This window comes from Lipotes vexillifer, unplaced genomic scaffold (genome assembly GCF_000442215.2).
Source record: "Lipotes vexillifer unplaced genomic scaffold, Lipotes_vexillifer_v1.1 scaffold602, whole genome shotgun sequence".
Taxonomy (NCBI): Eukaryota; Metazoa; Chordata; class Mammalia; order Artiodactyla; family Lipotidae; genus Lipotes; species Lipotes vexillifer.
The window spans coordinates 2,431,875-2,457,643 of NW_006790307.1; the positions used below are offsets into that span (position 1 = coordinate 2,431,875).

The 25,769-nt window shown below is 39.3% G+C and overlaps 1 protein-coding gene across 1 annotated transcript in view; it reads left to right on the top strand.

Annotated features, from left to right (window-relative positions):
- The window catches only part of IL26 (interleukin 26), a 19,684-nt gene extending 8,179 nt beyond the window's left edge, over nt 1–11,505 (top strand). The window contains exons 4-5 of the mRNA XM_007463573.1: nt 11,266–11,331; nt 11,419–11,505. Of these exons, the coding sequence (XP_007463635.1) occupies nt 11,266–11,331; nt 11,419–11,505 (153 nt within the window). The remainder of the gene's footprint in view (nt 1–11,265; nt 11,332–11,418) is intronic.
- The last annotated feature ends 14,264 nt before the right edge of the window (nt 11,506–25,769 follow it).

A 25,769-nucleotide genomic window follows, 5' to 3' on the forward strand; every position in this document is an offset into this window, starting at 1 on the left:
AAAAAAAAAAAAAAAAAAAAAAAGGGAGACACTAAATATAGTCAATATAGAAACAGCCAATACATAGAAAATAATTAACACTTTTTGTATTTCCCTTGTTGCCCTTGCTATTTGGGGTATTGTGGGAAAAATGAGTAACACAGACTTTACCCTCTAGGAGTTCTGCACTGTGTGTGTGTGTGTGTGTGTGTGTGTGTGTGTGTGTGTGGGGTGTGTGTGTGGTGGTGGTGGTAGGAGGGTTCTAGGCAGAAGGAAGGGGATGGCAAGGTAACTTCACAAACAATTATAAGAGGAAGAAAGGAAAAGCACCATAATATTAGTACTAACAAAGCCCTGGGGTTTCAGAGCAGAAATACTAGAGTCTGGATGGAGCAGGTAAGTTTTCAAGAAGGAGGGACTTTGAGAGGGGCCCCGAGTTCTGCAGGTTCTATTTCTGCAGAACCTCGACACGTTTCAAAACTGGTCCAAGGCTTCTTCCATGATCTGGAAACAGAAGGAAATGGCCCAGCCCCTGTTTCCAGGACCCAGAATTCTAGAATAATGCTTTGGTTATGTGATGCTTTAGGATAAATAGGATTCTGAGGGGTTGATTAAAAAAACAGTGTTGCATTTATGATGTTGCTTCCAGAGCTCTAGACAGTTAACTTACATACAGAATTTTGGCATATAGTAATTTGTTTAATGTGTTCACTTACTTGGGATTTGAATATATGCCCGCCATAAGCATTGGTGTTTGCTCTTCTGAAAACCGCCCCCACAAAAAGCTTGTAAATAGCAAAAACCCAGCAAAATCTATGATACAAATTGCTTTCTATAACTTAGAGAATCCAACAATTATTGATTTTGTATCTTAATAATTGAAGAAAATACTAAGGAGTAAGGATTACTACAGCCTCTTTATAAATTGTATATAGTATTTTTAAAATACTCTGATTCTATGTGGATGTTTTATTTTTGGTGATACTTTTTTTTTTTTTTTTTTTTTTTTTTGCTGTACGCCGGCCTCTCACTGCTGTGGCCTCTCCTGTTGCGGAGCACAGGCTTAGGACGCACAGGCCTAGCGGCCATGGCTCACGGGCCCTGCCGCTCCACGGCATGTGGGATCCTCCCGGACCGGGGTACGAACCTGTGTCCCCTGCATCGGCAGGGGGACTCTCAACCACCGTGCCACCAGGGAAGCCCATCTGAGCACTTCTAAGGTAGGCTAAGCTAAGTTATGAGGTTTGGAAAGTTAGGAGTATGAAATGCATTTTTGACTTACAATATTTTCAACTAACAATAAGTTTATTGGGACTTAACCCAATCGTAAATTGAGGAAAATCTGTGTATGTGTTATACTCTTTAATGTCTGACTTCTTCCACCCAGCATAGTTATTTTGAGATTCATTCATGTTATTGAGTGTATCAATTACTTCTCCCTTTTCACTGCCAAGTAGTATTCCATTGTAATGATATACCACAATTTATCTATTCATCTATTGATGTCTATTTGGGTTTTTTTTTTCCCCAGTTTTTCACTATCACAAATAAAGCTGCTAATAATATTTATATACAAGTCTTTGTTTGGAGAGATATTTTCATTTCTCTTGGGTGAACACGTAGGAGTGGAATGGCTGGATCATAGGTTAGGTGTAGGTTTAACTATATAAGAAACAGCTAAACTGTTTTCCAAAGTGGTTGAATCATTTTACATTTCTACCAATAGTGTGGGGGAGTTAAAATTGCTCAGTATCCTTGCTATCACTTCATATGGTCAGTGTTTAAAAATGTTAGTCAGTCTAGCTGGAGTGTAGTGGTATTACATTGTGTTTTCAATTTGCATTTCCCCAATCATTAATGAGGTTGACCATCTCTTGATTTACCTGTTTACCATCTATATATTGTCTTTGGTGAAGCGTCTGTTCAAATATTTCACCCATTAAAAAAAAATGGGGGGCTTCCCTGGTGGCGCAGTGGTTGAGAGTCCGCCTGCCGATGCAGGGGATGCGGGTTCGCGCCCCGGTCCGGCAGGATCCCACATGCCGCGGAGCGGCTGGGGCCGTGAGCCCTGGCCGCTGAGCCTGCGCGTCAGGAGCCTGTGCTCCGCAACGGGAGAGGGCACAACAGGGAGAGGCTCCGCGTACCGCAAAAAAAAAAAAAAAAAAAAGGATTGTTTCCATGTCTTGGTTATTGTGAATAGTGCTGCTATGAACATAGGGGTGCATGTATCTTTTCAAATTAGAGTTTTCTCCAGATATATGCCCAGGAGTGGGATTGCTGGATCGTATGGTAACTCTATTTTTAGTTTTTTGAGGAACCTCCATACTGTTTTCCGTAGTGGCTGCACCAATTTACATTCCCACCAGCAGTGTAGGAGGGTTCCCTTTTCTCCACATCCTCTCCAGCATTTGTCCTTTAACAGATCTTGTAGTACAGTTCTACTGGTGATGAATACATTCAGTTTTTTATGTCAGAATAAAACCTTTATTTCCTCTTTATTTTTTAAATATATTTTTTCTGAATATAGAATTTGGGGTTGATAGTTTTTTTTTTTAATACTTTAATGGTGTCGCTCCATTGTCTCCAGGCTTGTTTCTGACAAGAAACTTCTCCTGTTCTTATCTTTGTTCTTATGTCATATCTTTTTTTTTCTGGCTTTCTGTCTTTTTAAAGTTTTTCTCTTTATTACTTGTTTAAAGCAATTTAATGATAATGTGCATTGGTTTGTTTTCTTCATGCTTTTTGTGCTTGGAGTCAATTGAAATTCTTCCGTCTGTGAGTTTATAGTTTTCATCAAATTTGGAAGGTTTTGGCCATTAGTTTTTCAGAAAAAAATTTTTTTCTGTACCTCCTTCTATCTCTTCTATTCTTGAAATTCTAATTTCATATACATGAGGCCATTGGCAATTATCCCACAGCTCACTGATTCTGTGTTGTTTTCAGTGTTTTTCTGTGTTTCATTGTGGATAGTTTCTATTGCTACATCATCAAGTTTATAAACCTTTTACTCTGTAGTATCTAATCTGCTTTAGTCCCATTCAGTATATTTTTCAACTTAGCCATTGTAGTTTTTATCTCTAGAAGTCTGAATTTGGTCTTTTTAATATTTTCCCTTTTCCTCCTTAACATGATCAATCTTTCTTTTAGCTTCTAGAATGCTCTAGAATGCACTATATGGCCTCTATTTCTATGTTAGCAGTCATTGATAATTATTGTTTTGATCTATTTATTCATAAAACTGAAAAGTGATGCTTTTAAAATTCTATTATGCCTACTTTATTTATAAGTGGGGATAATTCTGTAAAGAGAACTTACCGTTTACTATTTGGCTGTCCTGAGGAACTTATCATATAAGACAGGCAGAATAAACATGTAATTCTTTTTCTTTATTTCCCACTTTTGAATATAAGGAATTGATTTTCTAACATTCTTCCAAGGTGATCAATGAGTTGTTATTTTCTCTTAGTTTCATTATTAACTCATGGATTTAAATTATTTTTTATTTTTGAGAAGTCTTTCTGATTCTATAAGCTACCTGCCTTTGGGATTTCTTTATAAGTCCACTAAGACTGGCATCTTTTCGAGCCACTCTTAAGATACAAAACTACAGTGATTTTCGTGATAGACCCCAAGGTCTGGAATCCCAGTACCACTGTATTTGAATGTCATCTTATTGTTTCTGAGAACATTCTAAGAATTTTGCGGCACCTAATAAAATATTACATATTTCCACGCTCCCAATGCAGGGTGCACAGGTTCGATCCCTGGTCTGGGAACTAAATTCCCACATGCCACAGGCAGGGTGCAGCCAAAAAAATAAATATATAAAGTCACACAGATCTGTACTTAAATCCTGAAAAAAAAAAAAGAATAAAATGGTTAACCTGTATAGCACAGGGAACTCTGCTCAATATTCTGTAACAACCTAATTGGGAAAAGAATTTGAAAAAGAATAGATACATATATAATTGAATCACTTTGTTGTACACCTGAAACTAACACAACATTGTTAATCAACTATACTCCAATATAAAAGAAAAATTAAAAAAATATTAGTCTGATTTGGGTAATTCAGGTGTATAACTGTTTAAAGAAAAAAAGTTATGGGTAACATAAATATATTTATTTTTAATCTTTGTTAGCCATGGTATTTGCCCTAATGGTATTTGGAAAGTTGGTATGTGTTAGAAGACATTTTAAAGATTCTTATAGAACTCAATACTCTCAGACTTGAAAGGGAACTTAATACTTGCTTAGTTGAATTCATAAAATAATTTGCCTAATTGCTAGTGATCAAAGTTGAAACTGAAAAAAATTACATTATCTTTCAAGATTTCATCATTTACTTTAATTAACATTTTAAGAGCCTGAATAGTAATTGGTAATTAAAGAGCTCCATTTCTTTACATTAATTGTGTGTAATTAATTTTAAAGTCTGGGAAGTCTTGGCAAATAGAATATTTGTGTCTCCAATTCCTGTAGGATGTTTGATAAGTAATTTGTATCCTCAGTTGCAACTAGCTTATCAAGTTGTGAAGCACTGCCAATTATTTATCCTTGTAATTTCAAATATTCTAAAAATTGCAATTGATTGAACTGATAAAAAAACAGAAGTAGGAAGTGAGACAAACCCTGTTTTATTCTTTCATTAAGTGCAAAGTCTTAAACCTGTTTTCAACAATACCAATAATCTCATCTTGTTGCTGTTAGAAGAATTAAGTAAGATAATATATCAATGCACCTAACAAGTAGTAGTTCTGTAAAATTGTTACTGTCTTTTCTTATTGCTTTCCATACACAGAACACTAATTTTCTTCCAATTACATTTTCTCAACAATTTCCAAAGGAGTGGTTCTCTTAAACAATCAAATACATTTTTAGTGCCTAATGTTAGAGTTTTATTTATAGTATTACTTTAACTGAAGGATAAAGAGATCATTTGTGAATCATTGGTTTTAATCTTGGTAAGTATATTTTCTAATTATAATATTATAGAATCTCTTTTCTGACAGATTCATTCCTTGGTTAATGATATATAACTTTTCTGTCAAAATTATGGGGCATAGCTCTACCATTTCATGTGCAAAATTGCATGGATTCATTGTTTTTTTAAATTGAGGTGTAATTGACATATAACATATTAGTTTCAGGTAACAACACAATGACTTGATATTTGTATCAATTGCAGAATAATCACCACAATAAGTCTAGTTAACATCGATGCATGGACTCATTCTGATGAATGATTATTATGCTGAGAATTTTTAAAAATCAGCAATAAAGTTATGCTTATCCTAGTATATGTTTGGATTTAAGGTATTTAGAACTCTAGTTTTTTTCCTATGATTGGAACATGGAGAAATGTTTTATGAGGGTCTAAGATTACTGTAGGTAGGTGAGATTATATCAGATGATTCAGTTATAGAGAGTATGGAAATAGGATAATGTTTTGTAAACTCTTCTGATACATATTTACTCAGATATTGAATATCTACAACTATAATTAAATGTCTGATTATGAACTTGGTTTTGAGGAAAAGCACTGGCTAATTGTTTAGTCATTTTTTCCTCCTTTCATGCAACCTCCTTGGTTGCAAATATAGTCCTGCTTTCTTCCAATAACGCTGACTTAAATTTTACTTTCAGTTTTCCTATGAACATTTATGGTCTCGGTACTTTTGTGTCAATGTCCTGGTGTCCATTTTTTGCTAAACTGACGTTCAATTTTTAGAAATCTATTTTCAAAACAGGCAACCCTGATATAGTTTTCTCACCTGTTATTTTAAATGTACCTCAGATAATATTTGTAAGACCTCCCAGGAAAAAACTGCAAAAAGTAAATAAGATTTGCTTAAAACTCTACATCCACTGTCATATAGTAAAATTAAGTTAATTTAATCTTTAATCTGAATCCTTATCTATTATTTGCAATTTGGGGGAAAGAGAGTTTCAGGAAACCAAAGCCATAGCCAGAGTAGGACCTGTCTTAACTATTAAGGTTAACTAAAAACAAAAACCAAGAAACAAAATCCCCAAACAAAACAAAACAAAAACAGATGGTTACAATCCTGTCTGAAGTTGTATGCTTAGGTTAAAAAAAAAAAAAAATATATATATATATATATATATATAAGATCTTATGTATGGTTTTACATTCCTCCAGTGGTTGTGAGAATACTGTATATATTCATAAAAGGCTATAGTATAATAAAATTCTTTTTGTAGAAAGGATTTGAAGTCGTTATTCATGAGAATACAGGGTGAGAGACTATGCCATGTGTAGCTCTCCACTCCCTGGCTTAAGTATTTCATTTCCTCAGAATTATCAGTGGAGAGGAATTATCCATTTTTGCTTCAGTTATAATACACAATACAAATTTGCATGATTTTTCAAACACATTGAGGATACTGGGGATGCAGATTTAAGGATTGTATTAGTTTTTTAATCCAACTGTTTTAAACAGTGCTCACTAATGCCCAGGATATGCTTCAAACTATTATTAAACCAGTGGGCTTTGCAAGCCCCAAAGCCATAACTGATGCTTGCATTTCATTCATTGATTCATTCATTCAAGAAACACTTACTGAGTATCTAGTATTGCTGAACACTATTCCAGAAGCTGGGAATTCAACAAAAGATTTATAGATAATATCTCTTTCTGTACAGAACTCCTTGAGAATGCTCTCAACCAGTTTCAGCAACTCTCAGATTGTGCTAGGTGCCATGAAGGGAGCAAACAAGAGGACGTTGAGGGCCGTAGGTTGGGAACCATATCATAGATAATTGAATCTGAGGATTTCAGCTGAGACCCAAAGGGTGTGTAAATCATCTCTGCTCTCTCCAGCCTTGGAACATCGTGCCTCCTCTGCCTAGTTGTCCCTTCTTTCTGCTTCTCCCACTCCATCTTAGTCACCCTTCAAGATACAACTCACTTGTTTTCTCCTTCTGGAAATCTTCCGGCATCCCACAGTTGGGTTGCCTCTGCTCTGTCGCCAGAGCAGTTTGTTTGTTTTAAATCACAGTATTTATCACTTAGTATTGTAATTTTGCTTCACTGTCAGTAGATTATGAGCCATCCCTTGTGCCCCAAGGCAATTTTCACCATGAAAGTTACTTTTATAAATTAAATAAATCTCTGCTATGTGGGCAGAGACAGTATTGCATGCCTAGCATATAGTAAGCATGCAATAAAAATGTATTGACTTAATAATGAATGATTAGCCTGTTGCCTTGTGTTTGTTATTCCATGACTATCTTACACTTTTTTTTTTTTTTTGAACCTGTCTCTGGTTATTCCAGCCCTACTAATAAATTGCCTCTAGTCTAGATCGTGTCTGCTTTGGTTGAGTTTGTCAAATCATTCAGCCGTTCTTAGAATAAAACTGCTGCCCTTTGGTTGTGCATTCTGTTTTCAGCAAATGGAACTATATACGCTGAAATATAAGGTAAAGGAAATCATTCTTTCATAAATTCCTACTTCCAAGCAAAGCAATCTAGATTACAGCAGTAAAATCAGGCTGTCCTACTGGGTCTGTAGACATATTTACAACAGTGAGGAAAATGAAAACCTCTTGCATCAGATCTTCACTAGGAGTCATTTATAGTAAATGGAGCTCAAGGTGCTAGAAAGCATCCCGTAAACCTATGGAGCTCTGGTGGCAACACTGGCACTGTTAAGTGATTTTTCTTTTGTTTTGATTTTTTTTGTTTTTTTTGTTTGTTTGTTTTTCTCCTTTTCTACTCTCCTTGCTCTTCTTGGGGTAGCTTGTACCTTAGATGAAGTCAGAAGCCTTTCTTGCTATGGGAGACACCATGCTATGGGAGACACTGCAGACCCAAGTTCTCTGGGCAGAGGGCCTAGTCAGCAGGATTAATGGTATTCAGCTTCTGTAACGTCCAGAATTTGGTTGACTTCCTTGGTATCCCATTTTCCGTGTGAAATCTTTAAACCCCAACACAAGCATATTTGATATTGGGCCCTGTGACTTGCTTATTTGGTGCTTTGTGATTGATCTTTGCATCTAAGAACTTTGGTCGAGTGTATTGGAATCAGCAAGTATTAATTCTTTTTGTGAAGTCCTCTTTGTTTTCCCAGTTGCAAGATTTGGGCCAATTATTTTATTTTATTTTTTTTAGTATTTGACAGTTTATTAAAATAAACCTTTTTCCTCCATACGGATTTTTTTTTTTTACATCTTTATTGAAGTATAATTGCTTTACAATGGTGTGTTAGTTTCTGCTTTATAACAAAGTGAATCAGTTATACATATACATATGTTCCCATATCTCTTCCCTCTTGCGTCTCCCTCCTTCCCACCCTCCCTATCCCACCCCTCTAGGTGGTCACAAAGCACCGAGCTGATTTCCCTGTGCTATGCGGCTGCTTCCCACTAGCTGTCTACCTTATGTTTGGTAGTGTATATATGTCCATGCCAATTACTTTTATATTAGATAATTTCTGGCTAGAAGGATTTAGCATCTAATCAAACTCTCCATTTAAAATATAATGGGCAGAATTCTCTAAGTTTTTTCCATAGCTACTCTACTTGGTTGGAACTAGACTTGGTATTTCTAGAATTTGCTTTTGCAGTTCCAATCTGAAAAACAAATGAACAAAGAGAAACACACGCACACATACAAACGCACAGAGGATTTCTTCTTTTGTTTATTATCACATTGTCCATTTTCAGGTTGAAATCTCTCTCTCTCTCTCTCTCTGTGTCTCTCTCTGCCAATCAGCTTAGTCTTTTAGAGGCATTTCCAACATTTCCCCTGGACTCTGGAGTCAGAATACTTCAGATCTCAGCTCTGCCACTTACTATGTGAAAATAGGCAGAATTTTAACTTCTATGCTTCGCTTTCCTAATCTATAAAATGAGGATAAAAATAGTACTTACCTCATAGGGTTGTTGTGAGGACTGAATGAGTTAATATAACTAAAGCCTTCAGATCAGTGCCTGATACATAATACTAACAAAATACATGTTGACTGCTATTATTTTTATCTAACAATCTTCTTAGTAGTTCTGTCATGATATGAAGGGGAATTGGAATAAAAAGGAAAGCTCCTGGAACTGCTGGATTTTTTATCTTCTAATATGGATCTTGTATTTTGTTGATTTTCCTGTCCACCACTATTCTATTTACTAACTCTGTTTTGCTCGTTGTTATGTCTTGAGTGCCTAGCACACGATCGGACACTTAGTAGGCACTTCATGAATGCTTGTTTTATGAAGGAATGAATTCCTTCTGAAAGTATGCTCTGACACTGGCTGCCTGCATTGTTTTTGCCTCACAGGATCTGGTGTGGGCAGAAGTGTCCTCTTAATTCCCGACTCTTCTCAAAAAGGAACGAAACTGAGTGATTTGTAGTGAGGCGGGTGGACCTAGAGTCTGTTGTACAGAGCTAAGTAAGTCACAAAGAGAAAAACAAATACCGTATGCTAACGCATATATATGGAATCTAAAAAAAAAATGGTTCTGAAGAACCAAGGGGAAGGACAGGAATAAAGCTGCAGATGTAGAGAATGGACATGAGGACCCGGGGAGCGGGGGGAGGGGAAGCTGGGACGAAATGAGAGTGGCATGGACATATATATACTACCACATGTGAAATGGATGGCTAGTGGGAAGCAGCCACATAGCACAGGGAGATCAGCTCGGTGCTTTGTGACCAGCTGGAGGGGTGGGATAGGGAGGGTGGCAGGGAGGCACAAGAGGGAGGGGATCTGGGGATACATGTATACGTATAACTGATTCACTTCGTTATACAGCAGAAACTAACACACCATTGTAAAGCAATTATACTCCAATAAAGATGTTAAAAAAAAAATCCGCGGCTCTTATCACAGGGAGGTCCAGCATTTGTGAGTCCTGCAGACTAAACCTTTACCCGAATATTCTGTGTCTGCAGCTCTTCTGTGCCTCATCATGAAAGCCCCTTTCACAAGAAGAATCTCTTCCTACGCGGGGTCTGACCTGAAGGTAGAGTCCCCATTTGGGCAGAGTCACGACAACATCACCACCTTCAGGCCCCTGCAACAGCATTCAGGAGATAACTGTCAAATCATTTCAGTTATTTTCTCTTGACAAGAGAAAGACCTGAATGTTGCCCCTCCCCTCTCCCCTCTCCTTTGTGTTCTGGTCTAAAGGGACCTGTGGGTTGATGTTGGCCGTGTTTTATTTGTTTTAATAGGTGTTGTCATTTAGCTGCTTCCATTTCTTGAGTTTTAGTTACGTATTATCTTTATTGATGCACCGACACTATTTCATCACGAGGTCAGGACATCCTGGGACACCTTGGGCCTTGGTTTCCTTTTATGTAAGTTGAGAAGAATTGAACCATATAATGTCCTTGGTCAATTCCAGTGCTAAGGTTTTATGAGTAAAAGCTAAGTAGACAAATTAGACACTTTCACCTTTTTCTTCCCTTCCCTTTTCTCTATTTAACCTTATGGAAATTTGTGGAGAAAAAAGGATGATGAAGAATTTCCTCCTACATGACTCCTAAGCAATTCTTGTGCTCAGATGGGGTTTGAAAATTCACCTCCTCAAAGGAGACTGGCAGTTTCCCCCCCGCCGAGGTACAAGCCATCTTCTCAAGACATTAGTTTGCTCCTCCTCCTAGTTTGGAAACTAATATTAATTTCCTGGTGCTTTCTCCTGGCAATCAACACCTGAATATTGTACTGTGCAATGTATATAACAGCCAGGGTGATTTTTCAAAAAGTAAATTTTTTTCTTGTCATTCTCACATCTCCTATGCTTCCCATATCTTCTTGCTCCAGCCATGCTTTCTTTCTTTCAGTTTCTGGAAAGCACTAGGTCTTCCCTGCCTCAGGACATTTGCACACTTTTCACTCAGGTTATCTGAGTTATCCTCTCCTTTGCATCCTCCCCAAACCCCTATTTTCTTGCTTCACTTCCTCATATAGCTGTGGCTCCTTCTCCTTTTCCAGATCTTCATTTAAACGTCATTCCTTGAAAGAACTATCTCTGACCGCCCAATTGAAAGCAGCTGTAAATTCCTAGCATAGAATCTATGCATTACAAACACAGCTTTAATTGTAATTCGGAAATTTTAATTTGTTTTCTTATTTATCATCTCTCTCCCCCATGAAACTATAAGCTCTGTGAGGACAGAGACAAGGTACTATATATTTGCCAGTGTATATCATGCCCAGCACATTATACCTGCTCAAAAAATGTTGGTTGAGTGAATGGAAGAGTGAGTATTATTAGCCCTTTTTCAACAATATTTTCTGTGTTTACTTCTGATTTCTTAGATTTCCTGTGCTTCATCAGCTAGAGAAATGAAATCCATTACCAGGATGAAAAGAAAATTTTATGAGGTAAGTATTCCAAATTCTTGTCTTTGAATGCTTTGTTTTTTAAAATGTGAAATATTTCTGCTTCTACTATTTCCACTTTATCTGCAGATTGGAAAGAAAGGAATCTACAAAGCCGTCAGTGAACTAGATATTCTTCTTTCCTGGATTAAACAATTTCTGGAAAGTGTTAAGTAATGCAAGAAGCCAAGTGGATTGATTTGACTGTTATTTTGAAATATAATGAGAACAACCAGAAATCAATTTAAAGCAGTGTATTTCCTTTTTAAAATTTTGTACATAGTACTAACAGCAAATTAGATGATTCAGAATAGACTAGAGGAATTTAATGTAATAAAATTTTGGAGGTAAGTAAATTGTCACTAATATGCACATTTTATGTATTTTCAAAGACTGTTTTCATCCTGAACATGTTTTGTCATTCCCAAGTGCATTGCATGAGTTTAATCTAAAGGTGTATAACCAGAATGAAATCATGTAATATTTGTGCATAGAAAACGACAGATTTCTGGGATACAATATAACGTTATTGAGACTTACATAGATGCCGTGTATATGATTATTGTCTACTTAAGGGCTTGATGATTATTAATTATGCCCAGTGTGAACTTAGCCCCTAATAGATTTTGATTTTAATGAAATAAGCTGTGTTTCTTTCTCCTGGATGTCCTTTTTAGGACAGTATGCTAGAATTTCATTGAGTACAATGGGTAACTACCAGATCAGATCAAATAGGACACACATGTAAACTAACTGCTTGGAATGGTTTACTAGAAACACCTTTGACAGATAACCCAAGCTACACAGACTACAATGAACCAAGTTGAAATGATGCCGAAGCGTGATTATGTTCCTTCCGGGTGCCATACAATTAAGAAAGTTGGTAGAGGCCAAATAGAAGTCTGAATGGCAGCTCAGAGTTCACCACAGGAAACTTTCCTTACTATCTAAAAACCTTACCCACACAGCTAGCCCTTCAGTTGAATGAGTCATATTGCCTGACCATTGTTTTGCATTAAACGGATCCTGCCTCAGCATTGTAGGCATGGGCAGTTTCAGACAGCAATTTGTGTGATGGCCAGTTTGCTTCCACAAAGCACCCATTGTGCCTGTGCTGCGCACAGACAACACCAGGACTTGGTGTTTTGTGATATGAGTAGGCGGGGCTTCCCGAAGGCCTTTGTGGATTTCATCCTTGGAACCTCCTCTCTACTTTGCTTTCCCACCATCCAGTTCTTTTCAATCACATGGTCATTAGTCTGTTCACCTGGGACTATCCTCCCTTGGTTTATCTCATAGTCCAAAATTACCTCTTTGTTCTCTGCCCCTTCTCCATTCTGCCTTCCCCAGCAACACTCCGTGGCCCCACGTCTTATCCTACTGGGGACCTCATTGTTACACAAATCCACAGGCAGGGAAACGTGTGGTGAGTAGGGGATTGGCGGTGGGGAGACTGGGGGACTCTGTCTTCTTTTCGTGCCATTGATTTAGGGCTTCCCAGTGCAGGCTCCTAGATCATCAGTAATGGGGCAGCCTTCTTTGTTGAGAAACATTTGGAAGAGCTGGCATCTTGGGGATCAGGAATCTACCCCCTGGCTCTCCCCTGGACCTGAGAGGAAGTGGTGCACCCACAGCCTCTCATTGCCCCAGTTTCAGGGCCCTCGGTGGTTTCCAGGATTAGGCACCCTCACAGCTGAGTTTGTGCTGTACTCCCACAGAGCTGGGAGTCTCCATCTTGGTTACAAAGCATTCTTAGGTGTTCCATTACTTAGGGACGCCAGGTATTAGAGGGGCTGTGAAATGTTAATTTGCCAACTTTAGGTCCTTAGGGATAAAATTTTATCTGTGTTCCACAGTACTTTGGGGTGATTGAATTCAATGTTTTTATTTGTTGGATTGTTTCCCAAATTCTTCCGTTTGCCCAGAAGAGTCAAAAGGCTGCTGAAGCACGATAGGAATTTAAACATCATCACTGAGCAGAAAACCAACATCCACGTGCTGGTGCCTATTCACAAACGTTTTTCAGATACCAAAGGAAAAAGCGTGGTCTTAGTGTGTTTGAGTAAAGACTGGTATTCTGAAAAGGCGGTTAAGGAGGGAGAAGCTGTTGTCCTTGTGCACAGGGAGGAAACCGTGATTGGTGGGGTCACTGTGGGCTCAGGGTGAAAGCTTCCCTCTGATTACAGGTCCCACTCTGGACGTTACCAGAGCCAGAGATGGCTGCATTTTGGGAAATGGCGGCATACCCCCAAACACCCACGAGATGCTCTATAATCCCCAAACCATTCAGCATTCATAGGATGAGATTCCTTCTAGCAGATCCCTCCTGGATCATACCTAGGAGACTATGTTTCCTATTAAAATGTTTTGTCTGACAGCACATAATTAGAGTTAAGGGCATTGAATCTGCTCTTAACACAGGGAGAGCAGAACGAGCCTGAGTACCGGCGAGTAGTCTGGAGTGGTGGACACAGCCCTCAGTGTGGTCCAGAGACCCGATTAGTCCCAACTCCCTCCAGGTCATCCATACAAAACATCAACCTCCCCCCTCATCACTTTTCTCTAAAACACTTCTCTTGCACTGGCGTGCTTGTACTGACTTGTTTGTTTATTGACTGTCTCCACCATGTCAGAATATAGGCTCTGCGAGGCAGGACAAAAGTCTGTTCTGTTCTCTGGAGGGTCCCCAGCATCCAGATCAGGGTCTGAACGCGGGGCACTACATCAGCACATGGTGAATGTGTGAGCTCTTGAGAGAATGGACCGAGGCTTTGGCCCTGCTCCTCTTAGGATGTGTGACCAATGTCAGGCTAATTCACTTCCTGGGCCTCCGTTTCTGGATGGATCCTGATTGAAATTAGCTAGCACGGGTGATCTGTACAGATATCTGCAGACTGGGGGACTGAGGTCTTTCTTTACTCGAGACACGTGCCCTCAAAGGACCTCACACACTCTCTTCTCTCCCACCACCTGCCCCTACTACCCCGAGCCCTGCTCTGCCTGCTTCATTTCTCCTGAACCTTTATGATTTTATTGAGACATCATCCTGTTGTTAATGGTCTCATATACTCTTTACTTCTTCACAGAACCTGTCATAATTATAATTCTTCTGTAGATTTAATATCTGTTTCTCCCTCTAGACTGTCCCTCTCGGATTCACTGCAGTTCTGCTCCTTATACATGGTAAGTGCCCAATAAATATTTGCTAAGTGAATAAAGTAGTAAGTTGGATTAGATAGCCTCCAAGGTTTCTTTCAGCTCTGGCATTTCTGCTGCCATAATCTTCACTGGTTGGCATGAAACTTGAAGACTGTGATATAACAGTGCTTTCCAACCCAAGTCCTCTAAGAACACCTATGTTATTATTTACATTAACAAAGAATTTAAATCAGCATACTTTTTTACTTGCCCCAAATAAGAGGTAACGGTAAATACATATATGACTATTCGAATAAGTCATTCAACTTAAACAAATATGTTCTCAACTAAAACATGTTCACGAGTGTACCATGTAGAATCATCTTGCAAAACCCAGGTGGAGTGTGCTTCAGACATTGGGAAACACTGCATTGTAATGAATTTCCACTGCCTCATTCTGGTCCAACTTAGAGAAATAGTTGGAAATTCGAACTTGATCATTTTAACCTACCCACAGAGACCAGTTTAGAAGAAGTCAAGCCACGATGCTTAGGTTTCAAACAGGTTTCAGAGCTCCTGTCATTTTTTCCAGAGATGGAGGTATGAAAGCACGCTCACCCAGTCAGTCATTCCATGGGGCCGATGACTATGGCTCTCCACAGGGGATGCTGGGATGTCAGTACAGCCCTGCTCCTGTCCCGTCAGCCTACCCTGTCCAGGTAGCCATGGTCCACGCGGCTTCCCAGGGAGGGAAGCTATGGGAGTCACGGTTAAGGAGGCTTCTCGAGAGGTTACACACGGTGGAAGGAACAAAAAGCGAAAGCTCAGTCAGGCTGACGGGAAGGAACAGCAGAAACTCTCAAAAGCAGTTGCAGAACTGTGCTGTGGATTACCACACATCCTAAGAAGTCAGGAGGATCGATTCCTTCACTAGGACTAAGAGTTGTTCACTAAAAACTAAAATGAAAACCAATCAATTCTGTAAACATTTACTGAATGCTTCCTATTTGCTAGTCGCGTGGTCATGGCTGAGGTCATAATTATCAATAAAACTCATAGCTTCTTTTAGCAATTTAGGATCTAGGAAGGGAGATAGGAAGGTAAACAATCACACGGTAGAATATAAGCAATAATGGAGCTATGTAGAAGGTGCAGTGGGTGGAGGTCGGACACACTGCACTAAGGAGGTGAAGTTTGAGGTAATTTACCCTTGAAGACTCTGCTCAGTTGTTACCTCTTCCAGGAAGCCTTCCTTGATCCCCCCCCTCCCAGCCCCGACTCCCAGGCTGTGTTCTATGTCTCTTGCACAGCATAACATTTACCACATCGTATTGTAACTTTCTATTTACTTCCTTATCTCTTCCTCGAAGACACGGACCAAGTCTTATTCAGCATCATGTCCTCAGTGCTTAGCATGGTGCTGTCATATAGCAAGCATTCAGGAAGTATTTTTGGAATGGAATGATGGAAAAAAAAACAGTGGTCATGAGGCTGGAGAAGGGAAATAGATTTGGGAGATATTTAGGAGGTAAAACTGATAAAACTCAGTGAACAACTGGTTGAGGAGGGATTGGTGCTGAGGAAATAGCCTAGGATGACTCTAGGGTTTTACATTTTCTACAGATTTGTAGTAAACCAGGACTCAGAAAAATAAACTTCAGTGAGATTCTAGTATCTCCTTTGGGCCAACAGAGAAATGCCTTGAAATTTGGACTTCATAGGACCATACAATCTCATAATTTGAAAGGAACAGTGAGAGCGCATTTTCAACTTTGCATGTTATACTGGAACCTTCTTTATAACACTGTTCCCATCTAGCATATGCTTGACCACTTACAATTAAGGAAGACTACCTCCTGGAAAAGCCCCCTCTCTCTCCAAATAATCTTGCCTATCAGACAATTATTTATATTGATCTGAAATCTACCCTCCTGAAATTTGTCATATATTTTTCCTAGTTCCAAAACTTGGGGTTTAGAGTAATTGTGACCCATCTTCCATAGGACAGGTGGGTTACTTAGGAGGTATGTTGGGGGAGGGGAGACTCAAAGGTTCAAGCTGGAAGTTACATACACCCTGTGTGTGCACAGACCAGGGCCAGAACTTAGAGTCACACTCAACTGCAAAGAAGGTGGAAAATGCAGCCTTTATTTGGGGTAGCCATGCATCCAACTAAAAACTGGGGGTTTCATACTGTGAGTGGTGGGAGAATGGATATCAGGTGATGCAGCCACACATTAAATATTTGCAGACATCCATCATTTCCTTTTGTTTCCATCTCAGCTTCATCATCTCCTCCCACCTAATCTCTTCTCCAGTAAACAGCTTCGTTTTCCCACCTGTTCTCAAATGGCCTGGTTTTGTGTGCTTACAATAGTTAAAACTTAACTCTCTTCCAGTTGAATCCACAACTACTCATAATGAATCCTTGTTGAGTTCTTGGGGCCATGTTTTCTCTGCGTCATCCCCTTGCTTTTCTCTTTTATACTTTATTAGGGTGTTTTTAAATTATAAAAATAGGGGCTGGAAGAAATTGCTACTGCAGGAGGCCTGAGTTTAGGAAGAGCAGCGTTAAGTACCTCATGGAAAATTTATCCCATGAAACAAAAACCTTGGTCTGAGTTCCTGTTGAGAGGAATTCCACAGAGAAGAAATTCCTGGAGCATTTTTTAAAAACGATGGTAACAGCCTCGTTTTTATTGCAGAGGAAAGCCTTGGGTCATCCATTAAAAAAAGTCACACAACTATGACGTGGGAGTATCCCACTTCCTGGAAACAGTCAATAAAATCAATTTTCAGGAAAAATTAAATTCAGGGTGAAGAGTAGAGAGCGGCCAAGAGGGCAGAGTAAAAAGACCCTGAGCTCATGCCCTCTCACGAGCACACCAGAATCACACCTATCTGCAGAACCACCATCGATGAAAAAGATTGGAACCTACCAGAAAAGAGCTCCTGCAACTAAAGACATAAAGAAGGAACCACAATGAGATGGGTAGGAGGGGCAGACTCGTGATATAATCAAATCCCATACCCACCCCCAAGGTGGGCAACCCACAAACTGGAGAATAATTATATTGCAAAGGTTCTCCCACAAGAATGAGAGTTCTGAGCCCCATGTCAGGCTCCCCAGCCTGGGGGTCCGGCACCAGGAAGATAAGCCCCCAGAGCATTTGGCTTTGAAGGCCAGTGGGGCTTAATTGCAGGAGCCCCATAGGACTGGGGGAAATAGAAACTTTGCTCTCAAAGGGCACACACAAACCCTCATGCACACTAGGACACAGGGCAAAATCAGTAATTTGATAGGAGCCTGGGCTAGACCTGCCTGCTGGTCTTGGAGATTCTCCTGGAGAGGCAGAGGAGTGACTGCTGTTCACCGTGGGGACATAGACACTGGTGGCAGATGTACTGGGGAACATTCAGCCCTGTGAACACTGCTGCTGCTGGCGGCTGGGATCTTGGCTCATTACTGAAATACTATCAAGGCATATAAAGAAAAAACAATTATATGGTTCTACCTCTGTATCACCACCTTCCCAAGTGAGCCAATGGCGATGGTTTGCTAGAGCTCTTCCCACAATTTTTCTATTTTCATCAGCAACAACAATAATACATATTATGTACACACACACACACACATCTTCCCCTTTTTTAGAAATAAAAATGGTGTCACACCGTTTATTCTACATTTTAACTAGCTCTTTCCACTTAACACATCAGGGATGTCTTTCCAAGTAAGTATATATTATACATAAGTTCATTTTAATTAGCTACAAAATCTTCCATGGAATGAGTACAGCATAATTGATTCAACCATTCCAGTTTGTTGTTTCATTTTTTTGTCCATATAAAACAGGCTGTGACAAGCATCCTTGTATGTATATCCTGGTCTGTGCTTTTATTTTTATAGGAATACTTTCTAAAAGCAAGATTGCGGGATTAGAATATATGCTAAATACCAGCAAATTTTCCCCACAACTCTTTCATTGTTAATTTCTCCCACATTTTTGCTAGCACCGGATATCATCAATTTCCATTTTTGCCAGCTGATGGTTGAAAATGGCATCACGTGGTTTTAGTTTGCATGCTTTAGTTTGCATGACAACTTGTTCAATAGATCATCTTTTCCTATATACACTCCAACATTTTCTTTTTCTGAGATACATACCCCCAAAATGTCAGGCCATTTATTCAATAATAAGTTTGAAGTCTTACCCAAACCTAACTAAAAATAATACATTTTAATTGGTTTTAACATTTCAAATAATTTAGTAGACGCATGCTCTGGATAATATATTGTGCTTCCTCTCTACCCTGACAAAGTCCACATTGTTAGCAAGAGACTGCAATGTGGATGGCTTGTGCCTGTGTACCCCAGCTGAGACTGGGGAGTGCATCACCCCATCCCTCTGCTGCTCTGGGTGTGCAAGGGAGAGGGAAAAGCCCAGCCTAAATGTAGGTGTCTGCATTTGCTGTGGGAGGGTAGAGGTGGGGACTCAGAGTCCTCCAGGGGTAAGGAACTCCCCCAGCTTGCTTTTTCAGCTCCTGTCCAAAGCTTCGCCCAATTCCATCTGCTTCCCACCCCCTAAAACAAAACAGCCCATCTTGCCAGCCGATTTGGGATGAGTCATGCTGACTCCACTTTCCCAAGAATGAACTCTGATCCCTGCACTCCCAGAAGCCTTTGAAAACCAGGGCTGGTAAACTGGGGTCCTCCAGGGCCCTATGCCTCCCCCTCCATGAAATGCCTTCATGCATCACTGGTTTTATGTTTTTAATAATTAGGAAAAAATTCTTCCTAAGTAAAGGTAGTTGGTACAGAAAAAAAGTGTCTAAGAGAGGTGGCCAGCCTCTTTAAATTTCACACCTCCTACCATAGCCTTCCACATCCGTTTTTCCCCTCTCCATAGTACACTCTTATATAACTTACTTACATATTATTTTTACTTAGTGTCACCTGTCTCCCTCTACTAGAATTTAAGTTTCATGACAGGAGGGATTTTTGCATGATTCATTTACTGTTGTGTTTCCGGTACTTAAATGGCGCCTTATCCAAGTAGGTGCTAGATAAACTGTTGTTGAATGAATAAGTGAGTGAGAGAGTGAACGGTGCATTCAGAGAGAAAGGGAAGAAAACTGAAAACCCTTGTTGCCAAGGATGTTGAAAATCCTAACCATGGCTGGTTCCTAACCTCACTTTCTATGACAGAAACTCTTCTATGATAGAAACTCTTACAAGAGAGTGGGTGAAATGGCTTCCCAACCATGTGGTTACATTTCCTTTAAATAGAACTGTTTGCAAAGCAGTTGACATGAAACGAGGCTCTGGTGATTTTCTATTTTCCATTTACCCATATCATTTATGGTTGAGTCCTGCCCACTTGAGATCAGGCTTAGAGCGGCATAGACTGAGAAGACATATTTGAGGGTTAGATATGGGCAACCATGAGTGTGGGCAGCCTTTGTATGGTAAAAAATCTTTTGAGATTCTTTGGAACAGGTGAGAAAGAATTCTCTTCATAGAAATCAGGTCCCTCTAATACTTTACATCCATAGTAATTTTCAAAATTCTAGTGATAGTTTCATGCAAATTACAAGCTACAGTGGATGATGGAATCCCAGCTTTTCATCCATATATCATGAATGGGACCCTACCTTCAAGCTCCCTAGTTGCAGTGATTGGTGTAGAATTGAGAAATGGGCTCATGATTTAAGAAGGTCCAGTCAGACAGAATCCCAGGACTTGCTTCCTGGGAAGAGTTTCTCTTTCCTTTGAGTCTTAAGCTTGAAAGCCTATAGGCTGAACCACTGCATCCATGTTGCCACCATGAGGACAGAGCTTGGCTGAGAACAAGCCAATACTTTAATCTCTCAGTTTCTGGGAATCCGTGTTCCTCTGAGTTTCTTTCTACCTTGCTTGAATGCTGCTTCTCAGTCTTTCAAGTGAGTTTCTATCTGAAAACTACAAATTAGAGGACCCCAGGAGTTGGTTTGGGGGTTCTTCTAAACTGTATTGGAGATTGCTATTAGATATATCCAATTCAACCCAATGGCTTTAAGTACTATCTGTGTGCTGATGACTCCATTAATGTCTCCAGCTTGACCTGTCCCCTGACTTCCGTACTCACCCATCCAACTCTGTACCTGACATTTCCACGTAAGGCATCTAAAACATAATATGTCAGAAACAGAAATTTTGTTTCACCTTCTAAAATCCATCCAACCTCTAGTCTTCAGCAACTTGGAAATACAAGATAGAATAATGTCATGGTTAAGCACACAAATTCTGGAATGAGTAGAGCCTGGGTTCAAACATAGGCTGAAATTTAAAAGCTTAATCTCTCTATTCCTCCCTTCCCTTATCTGTATAATAGGGGTGATGGTAATAGTATCTATTTTGTAGTGTTGTTTGTAAGAATTAAATGAGGTAATATATGTAAAGTGGTTAGAGCTGTGACTGGGGCATAATAAAAACAATAAAGCATGAGTTATTATTATGATATGATAAATTAGCACATACTCAACTGCTAAAGCCAACAATCTAGGGTTATCTTTGATTTATTTTCTTCTCCCATACCCAAACCCAATTCATCAGCATGTCCTTTCAGTTCTGTCTCCCAAATACATCCCCAATGCTTCTGCTTCTCCTTCCCCTATTGGTATACACTGGCATCTCTGCAAAAGCCTCACATCTTACTGGTCTCAATGTCTCCACCCACTTCCTGCCCCCGAATCTAACCCCAACATAGCTTCCAGAGAGAACTTAAAAACTGTAAGTCAAAGCATATCCCTTCCTGTTTGATACCTTTTAGTGGCTTCCCTTGCACTGAGAATAAACCTTATTATCTGGTGTGGAAAGTCCTACGTGAACTCATTGACCTCATCTCTTTGCTGATCTTTCTGTTTCTGAAACATCCAAGTTCACCGTCTGGGGCCTTTGCACTTGCTACTTCCTCTCCCTGGAATGTTCTTCACCAGTTCTTTGCACAGCCGACTCCTCTCATTCAGGTCTTAGCTCAAGTGTCTCTTCCTTCCAGATGACGTGCCTGACCATCTTCATGAGAACAGAGGTCTTCTCCAAATAGTTTGTGAGCTTACCTATCTATCTCATATTCTTACTCCCATCCCTAGCCTTGTTAGATTCCTCCCCTGGATTCTTCTTGCTGCCACAATACCTGCCAAATACAATATGTCACTTATCACAGCGTGCTGCAACCTTTGACTCCCTTGTCTAACTCTCTCACCGAATCAAAACTCATTAAGAGGAGGGGTTATGCCTCATTGTTCTTTGTTCTGCCAACCTTTAATGAGAGCCCAGCACATAGTAGGGGCTCAAAAATCACAGGGCTGAATTAATGAGGCATTTTCCATTACATGTAGCAAAGGTTTTGACAAGTTTGTCAGAATGAAAGAGGCATGATCAGTTCTTTGAGGTTAAAAGTAATGAGATGTTTTGAGAAAAACGATTCTTGCTGTTAAGCTGGTTAATTTGCGGCAGAAGAGTGCATTGAGGCACACGATGTAGGTTTGCTTTTTCTCTATTTTTCTAGTAGATGTTGGATCTTATAGACAGTGATCAGTTTCCTTTAGTCACTTGTAATTTTCCACCCAACAATTTTAAATGAGGTAACAGAAGAATGTTTTATTAGTTTCAGAACAGTTTTTTTAAAAGGTCTGGATCCATTCTGGGAAAGACTGAGTTTATCACTTAATTCTAGCAGTTTCTGTTCTTAAAGTGTGAAACAGCTCTGTTGATTGATGGTGCTTAATCTATTTTATGGCTTTTCTACTTTCCCCACAACTATGCTTTCTAAATTCTGAAATACCATATGATCTTCAGAAATATACTGTCTATGACCACCTGGTTAAATGTATGGTCTAACATGAGGTTTTCACCACATCAACCTCCAGCTGGGTAACAATAGAGATGTATATCATCATAGAATATAATGGCTTACAGAGCACCCTGAGTACACTATTTTGTTAACCTTGAAAATAACAATAACCCCATGGGATAACACAAGCATCTTCCAAATTGTTAGTCTGATGTTCAAAGAGTCCATCATCAGGCCCTCAACTATCACCAGTCCTCACTCAAATCCAGCACGTAGTAGGTACTCAATAAGCATCTGTTGACTAAGTGACTGAATTAGTTTACAAATCCATCTCACTAGTCCTTGAAACGTATTCTTCCCTTGAAGACTAGTCCATTTTTTAAAAAGCCCCCCTATAAGGCAAGCTTATTCTGCTTTCATGATCTCGTATATGCTGCTTTGTCCAGCTGCAATGCCCTCTTTATTCTTCCATTTCCCACCCAATTCTATATTTTCTTCATGATCCCCTTGGGTCTACGGATTCTTCTGTGGCCACAGTAGCCCACAATGACTATTTCCTATCAGTTAGTTTCCCGGTGTTATCAATGATTGGCTATAAATATATACTGAACTTTCATATGTACCTGATTTCATTGATATCACAGCTGACCCTTGAACAGCATCGGGGTGGGGGTGGGGCTAAGGGTGCTGACCCTCCTGCAGAGTGGAAAATCCCCCTATCATATTGTAGTTGGCCCTCCAAATTTGCTGTATCTCCGTAACCACAGTTCCTTTTGGTATATGCAGTTTCACATCTGCAGATTCAACCAAGTGTGGGATCCTGTAGTACTTCAGTATTTACTACTGAAAAAAAACCACATGTAAGCAGACCCATGCAATTCAAACCTGTGTTGGTCAAAGGTCAACTGTATTTCCAATTCTGCTGATTGAATCTAATATCACTTTCCAAGTGTTTCCATAAATTTGATCACTTAAAAATTTTATTTAGCCAACAAAGATTGATTTGTTTTACTTGTTATGTGTCAGGGTCTGTTTTAAAGGTTGAATAGATGAAAATATCATTCTAGTTGGGGGGATATGAACAATAAACAAATAAAGAAGTAAATATAAAGGCAACCTATCGGATGGGAGAAAACATTTGCAAGGCATATATCTGATAAGAGGTTAATTTCCAAATTATATAAAGAACTCACACAACTCAATAGCAAAAAAACCCAAATAATTTGATTTAAAAATGGGCAAAGAACTTGAATAGATGTTTCTCCAAAGAAGACATACAAATGGGCAATAGGTACTTGAAAAGGTGCTCGACATTGCCGATCATCAGGAAATGCAAATCAAAATCACAGTGAGATATCACCTTATACCTGTTAGGATGGCTATTATCAACAAAACAAAACGAAACAAGAGATACACAAGTGCTGGTGAGTATGTGGAGAAACTGGAAGGTTTGTACCCTTTTGGTGGGAGTGTAAAATGGTGTAGTCACTTTGGAAAACAGTATGGAAATTCCTCAAAAAATTAAAAATAGAGCTACCATATGATGCAGTCATCCCATTTCTGGGTATGTATTCCAAAGAACTTAAATCAGGATCTCAAACAGGTAGCACTCTTATGTTCACTGCAGCATTATTAATCATAGCCAAGATATGGAAACAATATGTGTCCATTGATAGATGAATGTATAAAGGAAATATGGTATATACATATACAATGGAACATTATTCATCCATAGGAAAGAAGGAAATACTGTCATATGCAACCTCATGGATGATCTGGAGGACACCATGCTGAATGAAATAAGCCAGTCACAGAAGGACAAATACTGTGTGATTCCACTTATCTGAGATATCTAAAAATAGCCCAGCTCTTAGAAATGGAAATTAGAGTGGTGGTTTCCAGAGGTTGAGTGGGGAGGGGGAATAAGGAGTTGCTATTCCATGGGTGTAAAGTTTCAGTTACACAAGGTAAATTAATTCTAGAGATCTGTACAACAGTGTGCCTAGGGTTAACAATACTATATTGTACACTAAAAATTTGTTGAGGGTAGATCTCATGTTAAATATTCTTACCAGAAAAAAATAACGTCAGATGATGACAAGCATTAAAAAGAGCAATCAAGCTGGGAGGGGGATCAAGGCCAGGGGTCAGGGCAGGGGATGGTTCACTCTTTAAAGGTTATGGTCAGGAAAAGGCTCACTGATGAGGTAGCACTTTTGCACAGATCTGAAGGATCCTCATGATGACTGAGAAGTAGAAAAGGTAGTATTATTTTTGTTATTAATTTTTTTTTAATTTTTATTTTTAAATTATAGTTGATTTACAATGCTGTATTAGTTTTAGGTGAGCAAAGGTATTACTGATTTTGTGTTTTCTGTGGCTATAGAAACTGGTGCTTGGGGATGTTAAATATTTTCAGTAATATCACATAGTTATTAGGAAACAGACGAAAACCATAACCTACAAAGTTTTACACTTCTCTGAGCTGCCTTTTGTGCCTTACTTTCTCTCATCTCAGTTATATGATGACTTTTAATAAACAGCAGAAACAATTTCTTAACTGTTGAAAACCATGTTCCCTTGACCGATCAAACTATTTTTTTAAATATGTGTAGTGAATGTGTTTTCTGAATCAAAAATTGGGCAACAAATTCAGAAACGTTTCTAAAGTACTTAGAGGGACAATGGACCAAGTAATTGAAGTTGACATCAAATCAAGAATATGTGGCCACCATAATAATACAGATCCTTTGGACCTGACAGAAAGCATTAAACACAAACTAGGGTGTACCTTGCTCCTAAGGAAAAAACAAATATGTGACTAAAACCAGAATTTCTCACTCTGTTCCATGGAATATTAGCATTTCCTCAATATAGTAGTAGTTTTTTTTAACTTACAAAAGTGTTTTCTTATTTAACAAGTTTGGGAAAGTGATGTAAACTATATTTTCTACCTCGGGAATTATATTACACATTGGAATATTAAAGGCTTGGAGAAGTTCTGCTTTAAAATAAATCTTTAACTTTGTTTAACCTGTTTTCAGAAGTTGTTTGACCCAAGAACATGTTAGCTTTATCACTTAGCAACATCTGTGTCTTTCGTTCACAGAAAATAGTTTCTGTCCACACAAATGATAATCTTTTTTTTGTTTGTTTGCGGTACGCGGGCCTCTCTCTGTTGTGGCCTCTCCCGTTGCGGAGCACAGGCTCTGGACGCGCAGGCTCAGCGGCCAGGGCTCACGGGCCCAGTCTCTCCGCGGCATGTGGGATCTTCCTGGACCGGGGCACGACCCCGTGTCCCCTGCATCGGCAGGCGGACTCTCAACCACTGCGCCACCGGGGAAGCCCACAAATGATAATCTTTAGATGAAGCAGAGCTAGAAAAGATTTAGTATTTCTGACCTAACTCTAGATGTCACTCAAGGAAAATACGATAAGGATTAAAATGGCCTTGCCTTCCTTCTTGAAATA